Source organism: Brienomyrus brachyistius, chromosome 1 (assembly GCF_023856365.1).
Source record: "Brienomyrus brachyistius isolate T26 chromosome 1, BBRACH_0.4, whole genome shotgun sequence".
NCBI classification, from domain to species: domain Eukaryota; kingdom Metazoa; phylum Chordata; class Actinopteri; order Osteoglossiformes; family Mormyridae; genus Brienomyrus; species Brienomyrus brachyistius.
In genome coordinates, this window is record NC_064533.1 from 26541431 (window position 1) to 26559848 (window position 18418).

At 46.6% G+C, this 18418-nt stretch overlaps 1 protein-coding gene across 5 annotated transcripts in view; it reads left to right on the top strand.

The window, feature by feature from the left end:
* Nucleotides 1–10698: 10698 nt before the first annotated feature.
* LOC125705326 (dnaJ homolog subfamily C member 13) overlaps nt 10699–18418 on the top strand; it is a 53484-nt gene continuing 45764 nt past the window's right edge. For 3 of the 5 annotated variants that reach the window (XM_048971853.1, XM_048971838.1, XM_048971847.1), the window contains exons 1-2: nt 10699–10884; nt 14488–14568. In XM_048971853.1, coding sequence (XP_048827810.1) covers nt 14501–14568 — 68 coding nt within the window. In that variant the 5' untranslated portion in view covers nt 10699–10884; nt 14488–14500. The remainder of the gene's footprint in view (nt 10885–14487; nt 14569–18418) is intronic. The other 2 variants (XM_048971863.1, XM_048971871.1) reach the window with 1 other exon arrangement.

An 18418-nucleotide genomic window follows, 5' to 3' on the forward strand; every position in this document is an offset into this window, starting at 1 on the left:
AGCAATTCCCGCTGGGGTTCGGGGAATGAATCGGACCCAGCCAGGTCATGGAGATAGCCAATGTGGAGCCAGGAGGCCCTATAGGCATCGCAGGACAGGCATGGAGAAGTGCCGCTGGGACCAAAGGGCCAGGAGACATTGCCAGGACAGTAGGGTGAGGGGGCACCACCAGGACTGGAGACAGCAGGGGAAACTTGTAGGGTAAGAATGGGAATGGGGACAGACACAGACACCAGAAGGGCCAGAGTGATAGCCACAGATGGTGTGGCCCCATCTCCCTCTATAGGAGACAGACACAGCAGACCCCCCTCTTGGACTTCTGTGGAGTGTGGAGGCATTTTCTGGCCTGGGAACCTGGGTGATAGATGGCTGGGGTAGGAACCAGGGGTTCCAACATGGAGCTCAGAGACAAACCTAGAGGGTCCCACACGAAGTCTTCCAATGAGTCATCTGCCAGGGACCCCCTCTTGGAGCTGAAAGTTAGCTCCGGACCCAAAGGATAAGGGTTGAGCCTAGTGGCCAACGGAGGGTCAGGACAGGGGCTGGAAGCTGGCGGAGGATCAGGTTGTTTTGACACAAATCTGGCACATCCATCCATCCATCCATCATCTCCCGCTTAATCCGGGGTCGGGTCGCGGGGGCAGCAGACTCAGCAGGGAGACCCAGACTTCCCTCTCCCCGGCCGCTTCATCCAGCTCCTCTGGGGGGATCCTGAAGCGTTCCCAGGCCAGCCGAGAGACATAGTCTCTCCAGCGTGTCCTGGGTCTTCCCCGGGGTCTCCTCCCAGTGGGACATGCCCAGAATACCTCCCCAGGGAGGCGTCCCGGAGGCATCCTGATCAGATGCCCGAGCCACCTCATCTGGCTCCTCTCAATGCGGAGGAGCAGCGGCTCTACTCTCCCGAATCCCTCCCGAATGACTGAGCTCCTCACCCTATCTCTAAGGGAGAGCCCAACCACCCTGCGGAGGAAACTCATTTCGGTCACTTGTACCCGCGATTTCGTTCTTTCGGTCACTACCCTCACCTATGGTCATGAGCAAATCTAGCACAATGCTGCCAAAAAAGGAACACCAAAGGTGCCAAATGCCATAACTTTTTTTCTGTATGCCCTATGTATGCAGGATTGTTTTATGTTGGACAACAACATCAAATTCAATTTAAGGACCAGTCTTGAAGTATGACTACTGAAGTCTACCGTTTCAGAAATATAGTAACCGAAAAAATACCTGAGTGGCTTCTTTTTGAGAGGAGTTTTATTAACACTGGTTAGATTGAGAATCTTTAAACTTGATAACCAACTTGATTCTTAAGACTGATTCTTAACAGTATTCTCTATTGTTATCTATAGTGGCTTTGAAAGCCCAGAACTCATCAAGCTAACACAAAGGAAAAATATTAAGACAATCCAAAAACATGAAGATAAAAAAATCATTTTTAAAATATGTTGTGTTCTCAATATGTTGCAGTTTTAAAAGGGGAGTGCTGCGTCCCACAGGGGGCAACGTCCCGCACGTTATTTAAATAAAACTGTTATATCTCATATGCAATTTTTTATTTAAAATTGAAAATTGAACAATCTTACCAGAAAATATCGTGTATTGCTATTCTGCCTAAAAATACCTATATGGTTTTTGTTCCGCACTGTGCAGCCCTACGGAATATGCGGAGGAGGATCAGGCAGTCCTGGGTTCGAGTCTCCGCCTGGGTCACATGTGTGCGGAGTTTGCATGTTCTCCCCATGTCGTCGTGGGATTTCCTCCGGGTACTCCGGTTTCCCCCCACAGTCCAAAAACATGCTGAGGCTAATTGGAGTTAATAAATTGCCCATAGGTGTGCGTGTGAGAGTGAATGGTGTGTGAGTGTGCCCTGCGATTTTTTCATTCGGGAGTGAAATTATTTTTTTGTATTCCTGTTAATTTGCACGTTAGATTTTGTTTCATTTTGACTTTGTGACCGAGCTTGTACAATCTTTTTAAGAGTGGTTGTAACATCAGTATAAGTTACTTTGAATATTTTCAACAGATGACTACAGTATGTAGCACAGTAGGCTAGACCTCTGTCATTGTGATCAGAAGGTTACTGGTTCAAGTCCCATGGGTGATGGAGTGATGGCATCTTTTGCTCCAGGGATTGTCTGACCTGACTTTCCTGATTATACTTCGTATTGGCTAAAAAGGGCCTGGTAAATAATAGTAAATTCAACTTCAGAACTCCTGCCTACTTACATCTCTTTCCTCAGTTTGAAATTTAATCCTTGGGTTTAACCTGGTAATGAGAGAGATTCTCCTCCAGTGGGACTGCATCCCCACTTTAGGCTGTAGAAAACGTGAATGCTGAGTAGACAGATGCACTTTAGTGGCCTCTAAAGCTCATCCAGCTTTTTCTGCATTATTTTACTGAAATTGTTCAGACTTGCTCAAAAAGACACTTTGCTCCAATTCAATCCAGGACGTCCCGTTCTTCTAGGTTACACAAGTTTCATGGCAAACCACCATTGTCCTATATAGCAATGATGTGACGGTAAATCAAATCAAAAGAACCCTTGGGGAAACAGAGATCTGGAAGAAGGCTTGAAAGTCACAGAAGATAAGTGGTACAGATCTGTAATATGTTAGAGTGGGAACATGCAATTCCAGTCCTCCAGGAGTGCAGACTCTGCTGACCTTTGTGAAATCATGGTGCTTAATACAATTACTAAAGTGATTTTCATCTCCTAATGGTAGCTTTATTAAATGTAACTGTAGTTTTTGAACCCCTCCTGTAGCCGAGACCTTATTGTGGTGGAGGGGTTTGCATGTTCCAATGATCCCACCCACAGGTCCTGGGTGAGGAACCAGACAAAGTGCGGCTCAAAAGACCCCTTATGATGAACAAAAACATGGGCACACGTTTTCCCTCGTTTAGACGCGGGTCACCGGGGCCCCCTCCTGGAGCCAGGCCTGGGGGTGGGGCTCGATGGCGAGTGCCTGGTGGCCAGGCCTACACCCATGGGGCCTGGTCGGGCACAGCCCCAAGAATGCACGTGGGTCCCCCTTCCAATGGGCTCACCACCTGTGAGTGCGAGTGCGAGTTGGGCAGTGGCCGAAGGCGGGGACCTTGGCGGTCTGATCTTCGGCTGCAGAAGCCAGCTCTAGGGACATGGAATGTGACATCTCTGGTGGGGAAGGAGCCTGAGCTGGTGTGCGAGGCTGTGAGGTTCCAACTAGATGTAGTTGGGCTCACCTCGACACACGGCTTGGGCTCTGGAACCAGTCTCCTCGAAGGGGGTTTGACCCTCTTCCACTCTGGAGTTGCTCACGGGGAGCCGGCGGGGGCATACTTATTGCCGCTTGACTGGGCGCTTGTACATTGCTGTTTACCACGGTGGACTAAAGGGTAGCCTCCCTTCGCTTTCGGGTGGGGGGATGGGTCCTGACTGTTGTTTGCACTTATGCGCCATACAGCAGTTCAGAATACTCACCCTTTTTGGGTGTTGGAGAGCGCTCCTCCCAGGGACTCTTTTGTTCTACTAGGGGACTTCAATGCTCACATAGGCAATAACAGTGAGACCTGGAGGGGCGTGATTGGGAGGAACGGCCCTCCCGATCTGAACCCGAGTGGTGTTTTGTTATTGGACTTCTGTGCTCGTCACAGATTATCCATAATGAACACCATGTTCAAGCATAAGGGTGTCCATATGTGCATTTGGCACCAGGACACCCTAGGCCGCAGTTCGATGATCGAGTTTGTGGTCGTGTCATTGGACTTGCGGCCGGATGTATTGGACACTCGGGTGAGGAGAGGAGCGGAGCTGTCAACTGATCACCACCTGGTGGTGGGTTGGCTCCGCTGGTGGGGGAGGAAGCCGGTCAGACCTGGCAGACCCAACATATAGTGCAGGTCTCTTGGGAATGCCTGGCGGAATCCCCTGTCAGGAGAAACTTCAACTCCAACCTCTGGCAGAACTTCGCCCATGTCCTGGGGGAGGCGGAGGACATTGAGTCAGAATGGGCCATGTTCCGTGCCTCCATTGTTGAGGCGGCTGACCGGAGCTGTGGCTGTATGGTGGCCGGTGCCTGTCGTGGTGGCAATCCCTGAACCCACTGGTGGACACCGGCGGTGAGGGATGCTGTCAAGCTGAAAAAGGAGTCCTATCGGGCCTTTTTGGCCTGTGGGACTCCGGAGCCAGCTGATAGGTACTGGCAGGCCAAGCAGAATGCGGCTTCAGCGGTCGCCGAGGCAAAAACTTGGGTATGGAAGGAGTTTGGCTAGGCTATGGGGAATGACTTCCGGACGACTTTGAGGAGATTCTGGTCCACCATCCGGTGTCTCAGGGCGGGAAAGCGGTGCAGCATGATCACTGTTTATAGTGGGGATGGTGTGCTGCTGACCTCAGCATGTTGTGGGTCGGTGGAAAGAATACTTTGAAGACCTCCTCAATCCCACCGACTCACCTTCCAATGAGGGACTTGGGAGTGGACTCACCTATCTCTGGGGCGGAGGTCGCTGAGGTGGTTAAAAAGCTCCTCGGTAGCTGGGCCCCGGGGGTGGATGAGATCCACCCAGAGTTCCTCAAGGCTCTGGATGTTGCGGGGCTGTCTTGGTTGACACACATCTGCGGCATTGCGTGGACATCGGGGGCCGTGCCTCTGGATTAGCAGACCGGGGTGGTGGTCCCCCTCTTCAAGAAGGGGGACCGGAGGGTGTGTTCCAACTATAGGGGGATCACACTACTCAGCTTCCCTGGTAAGGTCTATTCAGGGGTGCTGGAGAGAAGGATCTGTCGGATAGTCAAACCTCAGATTCAGGAGGAGCAGTGTGGTTTTCGCCCTGGCCGTGGAACAGTGGACCAGCTCTATACTCTCGGTAGGGTCCTGGAGGGTGCGTGGGAGTTTGCCTAACCAATCTAGATGTGTTTTGTGGACTTGGAGAAGGAATTTGACCGCGTCCCTCGGGGAGTCCTGTGGGGAGTGCTCCGGGAGTATGGGGTGCCGGGCTGCCTTATAAGGGCTGTTCGTTCCTTGTACGACTAGTGCCAGAGCTTGGTCTGCATTGTCGGCAGTAAGTCGGACTCGTTCCCGGTAAGGGTTGGACTCCTCCAGGGCTGCCCTTTGTCACCGATTCTGTTCATAACTTTTATGGACAGAATTTCTAGGCACAGCCAGGGTGTTGAGGGTGTCCGGTTTGGTGACCACAGGATTAGATCTCTGCTTTTTGCAGACGATGTGGTTCTGTTGGCCTCATTGGACCGTGATCTTCAGCTCTCACTGGAGCAGTTCGCAGCCGAGTGTGAAGCGGCTGGGATGAAAATCATCTCCTCCAAATCCAAGATCATGGTCCTCAGCCAGAAAAGGGTGGAGTGCTCTCTGGGTCGGGGAGGGGGTCCTTCCCCAAGTGGAGGAGTTTAAGTATCTCAGGGTCTTGTTCACGAGCTGCATCGGTCTGTCATGGTGAAGAAGGAGCTGAGCCAAAAGGCAAAGCTCTCGATTTACCAGTCGATCTACATTCCTACTCTCACCTATGGTCATGAGCTATGGGTAGTGACCGAAAGAACAAGATCGCGAGCGCAAGCGGCCGAAATGAGTTTTCTCCGCAGGGCGGCTGGGCTCTCCCTTAGAGATAGGGTGAGAAGCTTAGTCATTCGGGAGGGACTCAGAGTAGAGCCGCTGCTCCTCCGCATTGAGAAGAGCCAGATGGGGTGATTCGGGCATCTGATTAGGATGCCTCCTGGTGAGGTGTTCCGGGCATGTCCCACTGGGAGGAGGCCCCAGGGAAGACCCAGGACACGCCGGAGGGACTATGTCTCTCGGCTGGCCTGGAAACACCTCGGAATTCCCCCGGAGGAGCTAGATGAAGTGGCCGGGGAGAGGGAAGTCTGGGTTTCCTTGCTGAAAGTGCTACCCCCGCGACCCAACCTCGGATTCAGTGGAAGATAATGGATGGATGGATGGATGGATGGATGGATGGATGGATGGATGGATGGATGGATGGATGGATGGTAGTTTTTGAATACTTTCTGAATACTAACGTGTGTGGTTTTGCAGTTCTAGCGGGATACTCAAATAAACAAAAAATCTCACATGTGTATCTTAAATCTTCCTGCTTTTTTAATCTCTACACTACTGTTTATTTTCATTTTTATTCTATTCTGCACTCCTGTGTATTTTACTATGTAGTTTAGTTTTTAATGTTTTTTTTACCTGTATTCTCGTCTGCTTCATTTTTTCTGTAAAGCACATCGAATGACCTCTGCGTATATTAATGTACTATATAATTAAACTTGTCTTGCCTTGCTTTGACGTGGAATGAATCTTGTCCAATAAGATGTTGTCTAGATAAACTGGTTCTGTAAGACCATGGGCCTTGATGGTCTCCCTGTGAAGATACTGAATCTCAATATGACTTGCCAAGTTCCTAACACAATGTGACCAACCATTGATGCTCTCCTCTTCCTCTCTTCTACCACCAACATGTTCCCCTGTATCTCCAGTCAGGGTGAGTGAGGTTACACCTCCAGCTGCTCTACAGCGATGCTCCAAAATGTGTCAGTTTTATGTTTGCATTTAAGTCATTGCATTTGTTGCTTACGTTCACAAGCTTCATTGAAAGTGAATGCCTGTGAAGGAATTGAGCGATTCATGGACAGAACGTGGCAGAATTTTACTGAGACAGAAAGTGCCCTTTTAACTGGCTTGTATTCTGCTGTCATTACATATCATACCTCCTATCTAATTGGCTGAGGTATCGGATGCAGGCTAAGATCCTGTTTCAAGACCCTGTTTCACTGTCTCTTTCAGCTTCTGCCATTAGGTAAGAGACACAGAGCCATGAAAACCAGGACAAATTGCCTGAAAAACAGTTTTTATCCCAAAGCAATCCATAGACACACATGCCGTGTGTGGACGGGCATTGTCTTGTTGATATACTGTACCAGGATGCAGTCTCAGGATGAGTAAGACGGACGTAGGATGTCACTGTTGTAGCGCTGTGCCCCATCAGGGTCCCCTGAATCACTACCAGAGATGACCTGAAGTCATACCTTATGGCTCCCCACACCATGATGTCATACCCTAGGGCTCCCCACACCATGATGTCATACCCTAGGGCTCCCCACACCATGATGTCATACCCTATGGCTCCCCACACCATGATACCAAGAGTAATGCCAGTGTGTCTCTCCACAACATTGGCAGGATTGGTCCTCTCCCCTCAGCACCACCATACACACACGATGGTCATCCGTGGTAAAGCAGAACCAAGATTCATCGCTGAACATAATATGATGCCACTTGTCATCGGTTCATGCCTCCCAGTTATGGCACCACTCCAAACGTAACCATCTCTCAGCTGGTGTTAATAGCAGCCTGCGAATGAGACGGTGAACCAGTAGTCCGGCTGATGCTAGTCGTTGAGACATGCGGGATGACACCGTGTGTCGTAGAGAGGCCAGTACCTGTGTCTGGATAACAGCCGCAGATGTCATAGGGTTCTGTAATGCTTGGCGCACAATACGACGATCCTCCCTTGGTGTGGTCTGTCTTGGGCAACCAGAACCTTCACGACGTGTGTGGGTGCCTCACGTGCCCATTGGTTCCAACATCGGGCGACTGTGACATCTGCATTACCCACATGCAGGGCAATTGCACAATATGACCAGCCAACCTCATGCAAACCCACAATGCAACCCCTATGAAACGTCGTCAGGTGCTGTAATGCTGTATAATACATCTAGGAGTCATACCCTGTGACTGGTGACTAGATGTGCCAGCTCCTTGCGAATCAAATCATTTACATACCAATCGCTGGTCTGTACATGTACATGTGTCTGTACAAAAAACATCCAAATCGGACCAATACTTCGGGATGCTTAACATTATTTGTCACTGAGTGTATATTAAATACTCTTCAAAATATTATTATTACATATTGATATGACTAACACAAGCCACATTTTCAAATATAACTTTATAATATAATTTAATGTAAATGAACTTAAGTTCAAATAGAATTTTCATCTGCCCAGCAGAGGGTGCAATTGCACATCCGGTAAAATCGCATATGGTAAAGTAAATCAATCGGATGATCACTGCCAATTAGTCTACTGTTCCACGGGTCTAATGTGAGTTTGGCGTTCGAGTATGATACAAAAACTTACCTGATTAAAGTATCATTTGACTTAACTTTTTAGCAGTGACAGAAAATATTACTGGACGCCGTTCTGCACTGTCACATGACCGTCAACACTACCCACTCCCACACAATATACTTTTTTGTAATGTACCGTAGTGAGAATAAAAGGCTTCTGCAAAAAATGACACAATAACCAGTAGATGGCAGCCTTGTGCCACTCAATGAAAATACAGACCATAAAGTTAAATTAGACAGCAATTAGCATGGAGAATTGCAGCTATAAACCTTTCCTCCCCATTCTGGGATTGCAGGTTTTCAGTAGGTCAGTCTAAATGCTTTTCTGTGCATGAGCTATATCCCCTGAGACATAGAGTATCTTTATAGTAACCTTCATACATGTAGAGTCAGTATCATGCTGCTTACTTTTTTCAACAAGTTTCCTGGGGATTACTGCCTGTGTTTCCTCCAAGGTGGGCCTAACTTTATGGACAATACTTACTGTCTCAGACTTTGCCTTAGACGATAATCATTAACACAGCTTCAAGTGTCCTTATTGCTTTTTCAAAGCCAACAGACGATGACGATCAGTGTTTGAAAGACATCCACGTAAAATTATACGGATCAAAATTCACCATACCTATATGTGTAATGTGTTGGCCAGTCTTTTCATTGCTAACTTTGATAAATACAGCAATATACAATAAGCTCCCATTGTTCATGCTGTTGAAAAAACATTGGCTAGACAGTATCGTGGCAGGTCTACATTTCAGGGATTTTTATTTGTTTAGCAAAATAATCAGCAATAATCAACCAATATATTCCATAGTCATATATCCAATAGAGGGACTAGGTGTCAATCAATAAATTCATTCCTGATACAATTTCTTCTTGCACTTAATAATAATAATAACTACTTTCTCTAACAGTGGGTCATACCTCTTGAACAGTTCGTTTAATAAATAAATATCCACCATGCATCTCAACAAAATTAATTCTCTGTGATCCTAAATATGTAACAATAAGAGGCTAATGTAGTGTAACTTATAGCATGAATAACCCTAAATGGAACTTCAGGCCAGAAGGCTCATGGGTAATTTGAATATTGATGAAAAGGTAATTTCCTGTTTAGCTTTGGTTCCAAGCTAAACAGGCCCATACGAGTGTAATCATTTAGCGGGTGGGACCCGAACTTTGTTTTACTGAAAATCCAGCAATGAGCAAAATAGACAAGACAGTCAGACAGAAAGTTACCCACAGGAAACCTGTGGGAACACAGGAAGAACACGCAAACATACACAGAACTGCGGCTGGAAACAAAATCCAGAACCCTGAAGGGGTAAGGTGACAGTGAAAAGCACTGATCCCTTTTGGCAGCCATGGGTGACACCCATTTTAGATAATACTGAAGTAATAGATGTCCTTAGCAAAGCATATGCTCATATAATACCTAGGGCAGTGGTTCTCAGACTCGGTCCTCGGGATCCACTGCCCTGCTTGTTTTCCAGCTATCCCTGCCCCACACACAAGTCCCAGCTGTCTTTCAGCTTCTGATTGACTGAACACACCTGATCCAGGTAATCAGCAGTGTGTGGGGCAGGGATAGCTGGAAAACAAGCAGGGCAGTGGGAGGACTGAGTCTGAGAACCACTGACCTACGGTATAATCACATTAGTTTTAGCAAAGGATCATTTCTATCCATACATGTAAATTTCTCCTGACTATAAGAGGGATTAAATATTGACAGTGGACCTGCAAAATGGAGGAAAAGGTGGGGGTCTTAAATATAGCTGTCATTTTTAAATTGTAGGATCAAGAGGAAGATCATCATCATTATCAGGGTTGTTGATGACCAGCTGCACATGCTGTGGCCTGCATCAGATATTTCACAATGTGACTGACCACCTCCAGCAGTGGGTCTTCCTCTCTTGCTTTTGTTAGGGGTCTAGCTGCACTGGCTAAGCTCTTTTTGTGTGCACCACTCAGTTTCTACAACCATAATTCCTGTTGAAGGCTGGACAATGGGCTCACACCCTGCTCAGACAACCATACTCAGTGTCACAATTGCTTCATTTTATATGAGATCCACCCTGACACGCACTGCTTCACCAGCACTGTAGATTTTAAAAACAGAAAAATCAGTTGTACACCCCCACCCTAATTCATCTAAACGAAGAAGGTGTCAGAATGAGCCGTTAGGACAGCATACGTTTTCATATGGACATTCCTAATGCTAATGAATAGACTTCACTTAACTGCAGTGTCTGGGGTTAAGATTCATGTTTTAATACAGCAAAAGTATTAAAGGAAACCTAGCCGGTTTTAAACATGCCTGCGGCTTTGCAAGTCCCACTTCCCCATACATCTTTAGGCGGCGCTACTACTTTCAGGTTTTTGACACAGCTGCCAGGCAAAAGCTGTCATGTTGGTTGCACCCGACAGACTTGCAGCCTGTGCAGATTTGGACCTTGCTGTTGCAGATGGGAGCTGGGGGGTCCGGTGTTCTGACTGCAGGCGCAAGCCAGGGGCTGAACGACCCGCCCATCGCGTCTCCAATCAGCTGACTAACTCATGACAGGCTCCGCCCGGGCTGGTGCGCATGCGCGCTGCGTACGCCTGCAGCAGAAGGAAGATGGCGGCGTCCTGCTCGTGAAGGCAGCGCACGATCGACTGAGCCACGGCGCCGGACGGGGAAATTAAAAACAACGGCCGCTCACATCGGAGGGAGGGGGGGCCGCAGGGACGGAAACGAATCGCGACTGGTAGCGGCTGTCTAGGTAAAAATGCCGTGGCGTTCACCCTGTGCATCGCACCCCCCTCCCCGTTCCCGGCTTAGTCTGCCTTCACCTTCTTCTCCTGTCTGGGCTTGATCGGCTGCCTCTTGTCCGGCAGACAGCGTAGCCAGGCAGCAGTCTGGCTCTCCGCTTCCCTGCTGCGACTGAAATGCACGTTATGACAGCTGAGGTGCCGACCGGGCGTCTCTCCGCCAGCCCGATCCGTACGCGGCCTGCTCGGCTCCACACACTTTAGCTTAACTTATTTAATTCCACGTTATGTTCATGTCTGCGATGGCACCTATTTGCACAGAGCCTTCGATGACCCCCTGAGGAAATCTTTGCACGATGACGCCTGTTTTAAAACCGTATTCTTGCTATGCATTATTAATATTTGGATCCTGCTGTTGGACTCATTGGCGTCCGTATCTCAGCGGCCGGAGTCGCCCATTCAGCCTCCTGGATTTGGTCCGATGCTGGTGGCTTTTCTTTCTGTCGCCGTTTTATTGGCTTTCTTTTGGAAAGTTTGGGAGGATGGAAGGTGGCTGCCCTCCCATGCGTGGATCCCATCCAAACAGCCCGCAGGTTTGCTTTATGCGCAGTTGGGTTAGTTTTACTCCTGAGGGGGCAGGATCAGTTTCACCCCATCGCCTCGTTTGTTCCCGGTTTCGGAGGTGATGAAGAAATAAACGAAACTTAAAGAGGATTTGACTTACTGTCGCGTATTGTTGCATTGTGTATGCTTCTGGATCAGGCAAACCGGGAGAGGTGGGATACATTTCCAAATAAAACCCCGGCCCGTTAACTGGGACCTCGGTTTGAATGAAGAGGTTGGATCCAGTTAGCTTGCAGCTATGTAGACGTGTTTTTTTTTTTATTTAACATGCTGCAAAGTTGTTTAACTTGGCTACTCTAATCATGCTGTCAGTCATTACAATCAGCTTTTAAACGAGCCGATTAGCCCTAAGAAAAATTGGGGGGGGCATAGGGTTTATGGATCGGAAAGATTTGGACGCTTTTAAAAGTCAGACTAGGAAGTGAAAATATTTTGGTAATGTTTAGTATTTAGATCTAATGTCATTATGAATATGATAGATGGCATTAAGTGTACAAATAATATTTTAATAAAGTGTCAAGAAATGTACGAGACATTGAGTAATGCCAGTTTCTAGACTGTTGTTTAGGCCCTGTATTGTGTGGGATAACATTTTATATAAATGCTGTTATGCTATAAATAGAAATCATAGAGGAAAAAAAATCCAGTCAATATTTACTTGATCACACGTTGTTATTGTTTTATTCATGAAATATCCTTTCACAAGTTGTGTGGAAATATAGGGCATTTGTAAGTAGGTTATTTTTGGTTACTACAGTCCTCTTCCCTAGTAAATTGTGCTTAACAGGCGACCAGTAAGCATTAATCAATGCAGGAAGTCTGAAGGCCTTTTGGAATGAGGCGTCTCTGTCACATGACTTTTCTTGCCGCCGATCCCTCTACAGCAGTAGCTTAAAAGCCCTCCTACAATCATGGTGCATTAAAGTGGCTGGCGTTTTCCTCCTCTGGAAGGCTTTTAAGTCTATTGATCTGAGTCTGAAGAGGAGAAGTCTGTCAGCCTTCTGAATAATTGCAGGTTTTTATTTCCTAGTGAAGCTTTCTAGGTTTATTGCATGTTGTTTTTAACGTGTGCATGTCTCTTACTCCTGTAGCCACGTGCTGATTGGAAGACGTGCTGATTGATTGGCGTGTATTTTACTGTAAATTCCACCCTTCTGCTTCAGTTTAGTGTACCTCCCATCAGGGGTGGGTGTACACCGTTTAACCTCTTGAATGTTTTTAGCAAAGGTCATGTAGTGTTTTTTTTTATGACGGGTGACAATTTCCCACATATCCCCTGACACTAGAACCCCTCCCAAATACAGAGTCTGGCTTAAGCTTCAGTGCAAAATCTTTCCTTCGTCTGAGTCACACGTGAGTTGCTTCTATATTTGATTACATGTAGGGGTAACTTTTCGTTAAAGCTGTGTTTCCAGACTCGGCTGCCAGCAGGAAGCTCCCTGCCGCCCTCCCGAATGGTGCCAGATGGTCCTGATATTAAACCTCTGTCTGAGTTGCCCATGCTGTGCTGTCCTCTGGCGGACATGTGGCCCAGTGGAACAGTTGTGCTGTACAGCTATGTGCTGACTTAGCTCTTTGGCTGGAAGGAAGAGAAGACCATTATTTCCTAGATCTTGTCAGTGAGGTTACCATTTATGCTGGTGCACAAGCGGATGCCTGTACTTCGCAATTTGTCTCTCTCTCGTGCACTGTTTCTCCCCCTCCATCTATCCCTCGCTTTCACTTTGTTTCCTATTGTTTTATTGTGAAACTTTACCCCATTGAGGAACATAAAGTGTGTCCGATTTAATATAAGTGATTGATTTAGCTCGAGCCTCCGTGTGAAGCGACGTCACTTGACATACCTGTGAAGCCAGTTCCTGGCCTTTGCCCGGTCACTTACTGGGTATGAAAGAACAAGCAGGTTCCCACTGCAGGCTTTGGATTGAGGTCTAGGTGTCCAGCTCTCCCGCGTATTGACACTGCATTCTCCTCTAAAAATAATCACTGCTTTTAGAGAACCAAACCTCTGAGTCAAAACGGCCATCTGAACTTGTGTAATTCAGAGAGATCCTACGTCTGAATGCAGTTTGTGGCTCAACAGCTTTGGACTCTGTGTCCATGTTTGCGAGGTCACTGGCAAAACTGTTTCACTGTTGGGTTCTTGAGCAAGACCCTTAACCCCGAACTGTTCCAGGGACTCTGTAACCATGCTTTCAATTGTATGTCATTTTGGATAAAAGCCCGAGCTAAATAAAGGAATTAAATTTGTTTTGTGGTCGTTGGGTTGTCTTTTCAAGGAAGTCTGTAGGGCTGTAGGTAGCGTGGAAGCTCTAAAGGTGGTCTAGTGTAAAGGGCGATCTTGCTGTTGGATGAGTGATGCCCATAGCCCATATAACAGCTGTAATATTGGACAGGAACATCTGGATAAATGACTAAATGTGAATGCATTTACACTGCAATATCTTGAGTGGTCAGGCTATGGTTTGTTAAATGAGTTACTGGAATAGTACCATCAGTGTTTGTTTAATGCCTCTTGAAATATTTTTAGTGGAGTGTAATGCTTTCTTTGGTCAGGCTTATTGCTTGATTCAGGCTACTTATGCACAAGAACATTCAAAGTGGTGAAATGTCACATTATAATATGCGCAGCATCATTGAAAGCTGGTAGCTTGTGTGTGTTGTCACCCTTTCGGTGTCACGGCAAAGATCTCCGTGTGTCTGTCTGCAGGTATTGCGATGTTAGATCTCGTTAGAGGTACAGTGCCGCTTTCTGGTGGGGGGAGATTGGGGATTTTCAGGGAGGCTGTTGAATGTGGTCACCTGATGTGAAGTGTGTGTCAGCAGCGTTCTGGGGACCCCAGGCCTCGGGGGCGGGGGGTTGTCACAGGTCACACGGCCAGCAGCACACCAGGTCTAGCCCTGATATCGCTGTCAGCCTGGCTCTTGCTGCGACCACAGCTGGCCTGCTGTCTTACCGGCTTGCTAATGAGTCTTTTCTTTTCCTCTAGGTCTTCTCAGAAGATGAATATCCTCAAAGACAACAAGGACCTGGCCTGTTTTTATACCACCAAACACTCTTGGAGAGGAAAGTAAGTCCTCTGTCCGTGTCTCGGCTGTACTTTGGTTTCTTTGGCCATCGACACTCTATGTCACATTTAAGATTAAGATTGACTTTATTGGTCCCAGGGGGGAATTATTTACAGATAATATCTACAATCCGATTCCTTACAATTCGATTCCTTGTTTTTTTTTTTGTGGGGGGGTTTGAACCACAATTTTAGACTTAGGCCTGAAGGTCAGTGGCTATTTAACTTAATGTTTAACTTTCCAAGTCAGCAAAGGTTGAGATTATTTCTCCTCCTTGTTTTGCACCACAAGTTGCCTCCTGAACACGTGGTCCTCAGACGGACTTATTCACCATCACTAGGCCAGTCGGGGGGGGGGGAAGGTGTGTGGCTCAGCGGAATAGGACTCTTGGCTTTAAATCGCAAGGTCGCTGGTTCAGAACCCCAGGTCAGTAGAGTTATTTCACAGTTGGGCCCTTGAGCAAGGCTCTTAACCACCTATGGCTCTGGGGACTGTCTGGTCCTGTTTTCTCAACTGTATGTCGCTTCAGATAAAATAAATAAATATAATGTTAATTGTAGGTAAAATGTTTTACTTTCTGACTGGACTGAGATTTGCCTGTGAACTCTTTGATAAACAAGACTTGTACAAAAGCCTTTTGATTCTGAAAAGCTTCCTTGGACACCCTTGTGCTTATAACAAGAGTTGCCATAGATACATGCACACACTCGCATGCATTATTAATGCAGTTATGTGGCCTGTATGACTAGGTTCTTCCTCCTTGAACTGATTTAGCTTGTTAGCTAATGAGGGTGGATAAATTACCGCGTAGCTTCCCGAGTAATAGCTTGCTGTTTTCTTTGTGCAGCAGTTTAGCTAGACGTAACTTATCGAATATATACGTCATAAAAGGAGTCCTTGTCTCTTAAACAATGACCTGTTTGACAAACTAAATAGACTCTTAATTAGAATGATTAGATTTTCATTTGGAGGTTGTCAAACTTTCTTTAGATGCTGGGGTCCAATGGCTGCCCATGGCTGCAATGCATATGGACAACAAACATCAATCTCTAAGAAATACGAAATATCATAGAGGAGTCAGATGGTTTTATAGTCCGTTGAATTGAAGTTGAAGTCATTTGGTCATTGGTACATGATCCTGTTTTTAGGTTATCAAATGCTTCAACCACATCGGTTTGTAACATACCGAATTCTGCGGTCATCTGTCTCTCCTACTGATGACTGGCGTGATAACTGGCCATCCTGAGAAAGGTTTCCTTGGTTACATTTCAACTTATTGTTGCTTTCTCAAGGCCTGGTTAATGTTGCAATCTGAAACTACCATTGATAATTAAACAAAGGTATACGATTGTTACATTATATTTTCTTCGCTACTTTAATAGCAAGGCTGCATGCTTCAAACTGAAAACCTTGACATGTCGGTGTATGTTTCAGGCGTGGCACTCCGCCAAGCCCCAGAGCACTCTGGGAAATCCCTGTTGTCGTCAACATTCTTGAATGAGTCAAACAAACTCACCTGCAGCCTGAGCTGGATTTGCTCCAGTAGCATTTGATTGTTCACCTAGAACAAAAATGCATGATTAGTTTGAGAAGATTCAGGGGGAATCCTTGGGAAACCGTCATCTAGCACTGTTGTATCTGAGTGTTTGGAAGATTGCCATGGATCATCAAAGCCTGCTGCATCAGCAGTAACTTTCTGAGGAAACAGAGATAGCAACAGTTATCTGAAAATTTTCTCCAGTTTGACCCCCATGATTTTTATTCAACGTTATTCCTCCCTATGGGACGTTCTAGGTGTTTGTCACCATCGGTCTGCCCATTTAATGTTATAATGCCCTTTGGTTTGGTTTTTGGGATTCAAGGTGTCACATTGTACAAAGGGGAGTGTTTGTGGTTTCACGGGGTTCCATTCAAAAACTGACTCCTCACATGTTTCAGAAACAAAATAAATAGTTGAGCAGAGTCTGTTCTCCTCTCACCAGTGTTGGATTTATCTTCCTTTAATGTTGGGGACAGGGTCTTGTTGAACATGGAATGCTTTAGATCCATTTGTCCTTTACATGCTTTCCTCTCCAGAAATCCAATCCTAAACGCCATCCAGCAGAGATCGTGGTGCCAGCTGTAAGAGGTGCCAGGCTCTGTTTACTGCTAAATTAGCCACCGCGGATTAGCGGCCTAGCGGTCAAAGCCGCGTTTGGGGTGGAACCCAAGCCAGCTTCGTCCTGGCAGGCTCCGATATTTGAGCCACCGTTCTGAGGCAGTTATCACTCATTCCCTGCATGATCCGCCATTGGCAACCGTGAGTCACGTGACGTTGAAGTAACGTCATGGCCAGCCTTCTACAGGAGCTCAGTTTATCGCTGCATCAGATGCACTACCAGTTAGTGCTGACTCTCCATGATAAAAGTAGACGTTTTGGCAGGGAGATTCAAGTGTGTTCATTCTTCACTGCATCCAGAAGGGAATCAGTGCCTTTACTGACACATGAGGACTGACTGAGTCACTTATAACATAAAAGGAGGGGCACTTCCATAAAATTTAACCTAACCCTGGGATAGGCTCCAGGCCCCATGTGACCCTAACCAGGATACATGGATGGATGGATGAATTGATGGTTGATTAAAATATGAAAAAAGTTTATTAGCATTTTGGGACACTGGACTGTAATAGCTGCCAGAATGACTGGGGTGGCTCTCAAAGCAGTTTTCTGTAGGTCTGCAGGCTGTGTGTTTTAACTTGCACCGAAGGTTTCTTGTTTGGCAGAATTAATTTGTCATCCATGGATTTTATTCCCATCTGCACCTGGTTTGGACGGTGATACCTAGTGTTTGAGAGTGTTAGCGCTCCAGGTGTGTGGGGGCTGGGCCGTGTTTTGTGAATTTAGAGAGTAAACATAGATCCTGCATTATTCTCTATGGAACATGAAAGATTGATCTGCAGGCCAGACTGAATAATGAATCATAGACATGTGGAGGGCTGGTACTTTCCTTTGTCATGTAAGTGGTGAATGGCTGCTCATGCAGTGCAATCATTCCCATTATTTTAGTAGCTGTAGATAAAGATTAAACATCGCCCAAGATCGACACATTGGACTGATATCTTGAATTTTAACAATTCTCAGCCAGTACCAATACATTAACTAATATCGTGTATCTTGCAATCTAACCATCTCTGCACTGTGCGGTTTTGTTGCATGTTGTCCTTGCACGCTGTGGTCATCCCCTGCTGAATTATGGGTCTTCAGTCCTTTCAGACTGTGGTGGTGTAGCTGCTTCACGCTGACGCTTTGTTCTGGCTCCATGTGTCTGTGACCTTCAGCATCTCCTTCCCAAGGAGTGAGTGTTGTTTCAGGGGAGGTGGCCTCTGACTTCAGTCCTCCAGGGTTTCAGAAACGTGCTGGTTTTCGTTCCAGCTGAGCTCTTTTAATTAAAAAAGTTTTGCCGTTGTTCGGCTGTCGCCCGACTGCGTTTAGTGGTTGAATCGTGTTGAACAGAAATGTTCGGGATTATCAAGGGTGTTTAATAAAGGCCATTCACACACAATCACATCCCAGTGTTCCTTGTTCATAGAACTTGGTCTGTTCTAGGTGAATATTTCTTGTGCGAATTTATGTATTTTCTGTGAGTATACATTCTTTGTATGCCCTTTTGTGTGAAAGGGGGGGTGACACTCTGGGGGCCAACCAGCTTTCAGTCCCTGTGGCCCCGCCCCCTGTTTATTACTTGCTATAGACTAAGCTTACCTCCAGTATGTTTTTCTTCAAACTTAAATCACCGTAGGAACACAACGATAAGAAATGCATGTGTCCAGGATCTCCTTAATAAAAACACAGAGCTTTCTGGTGATCATGAT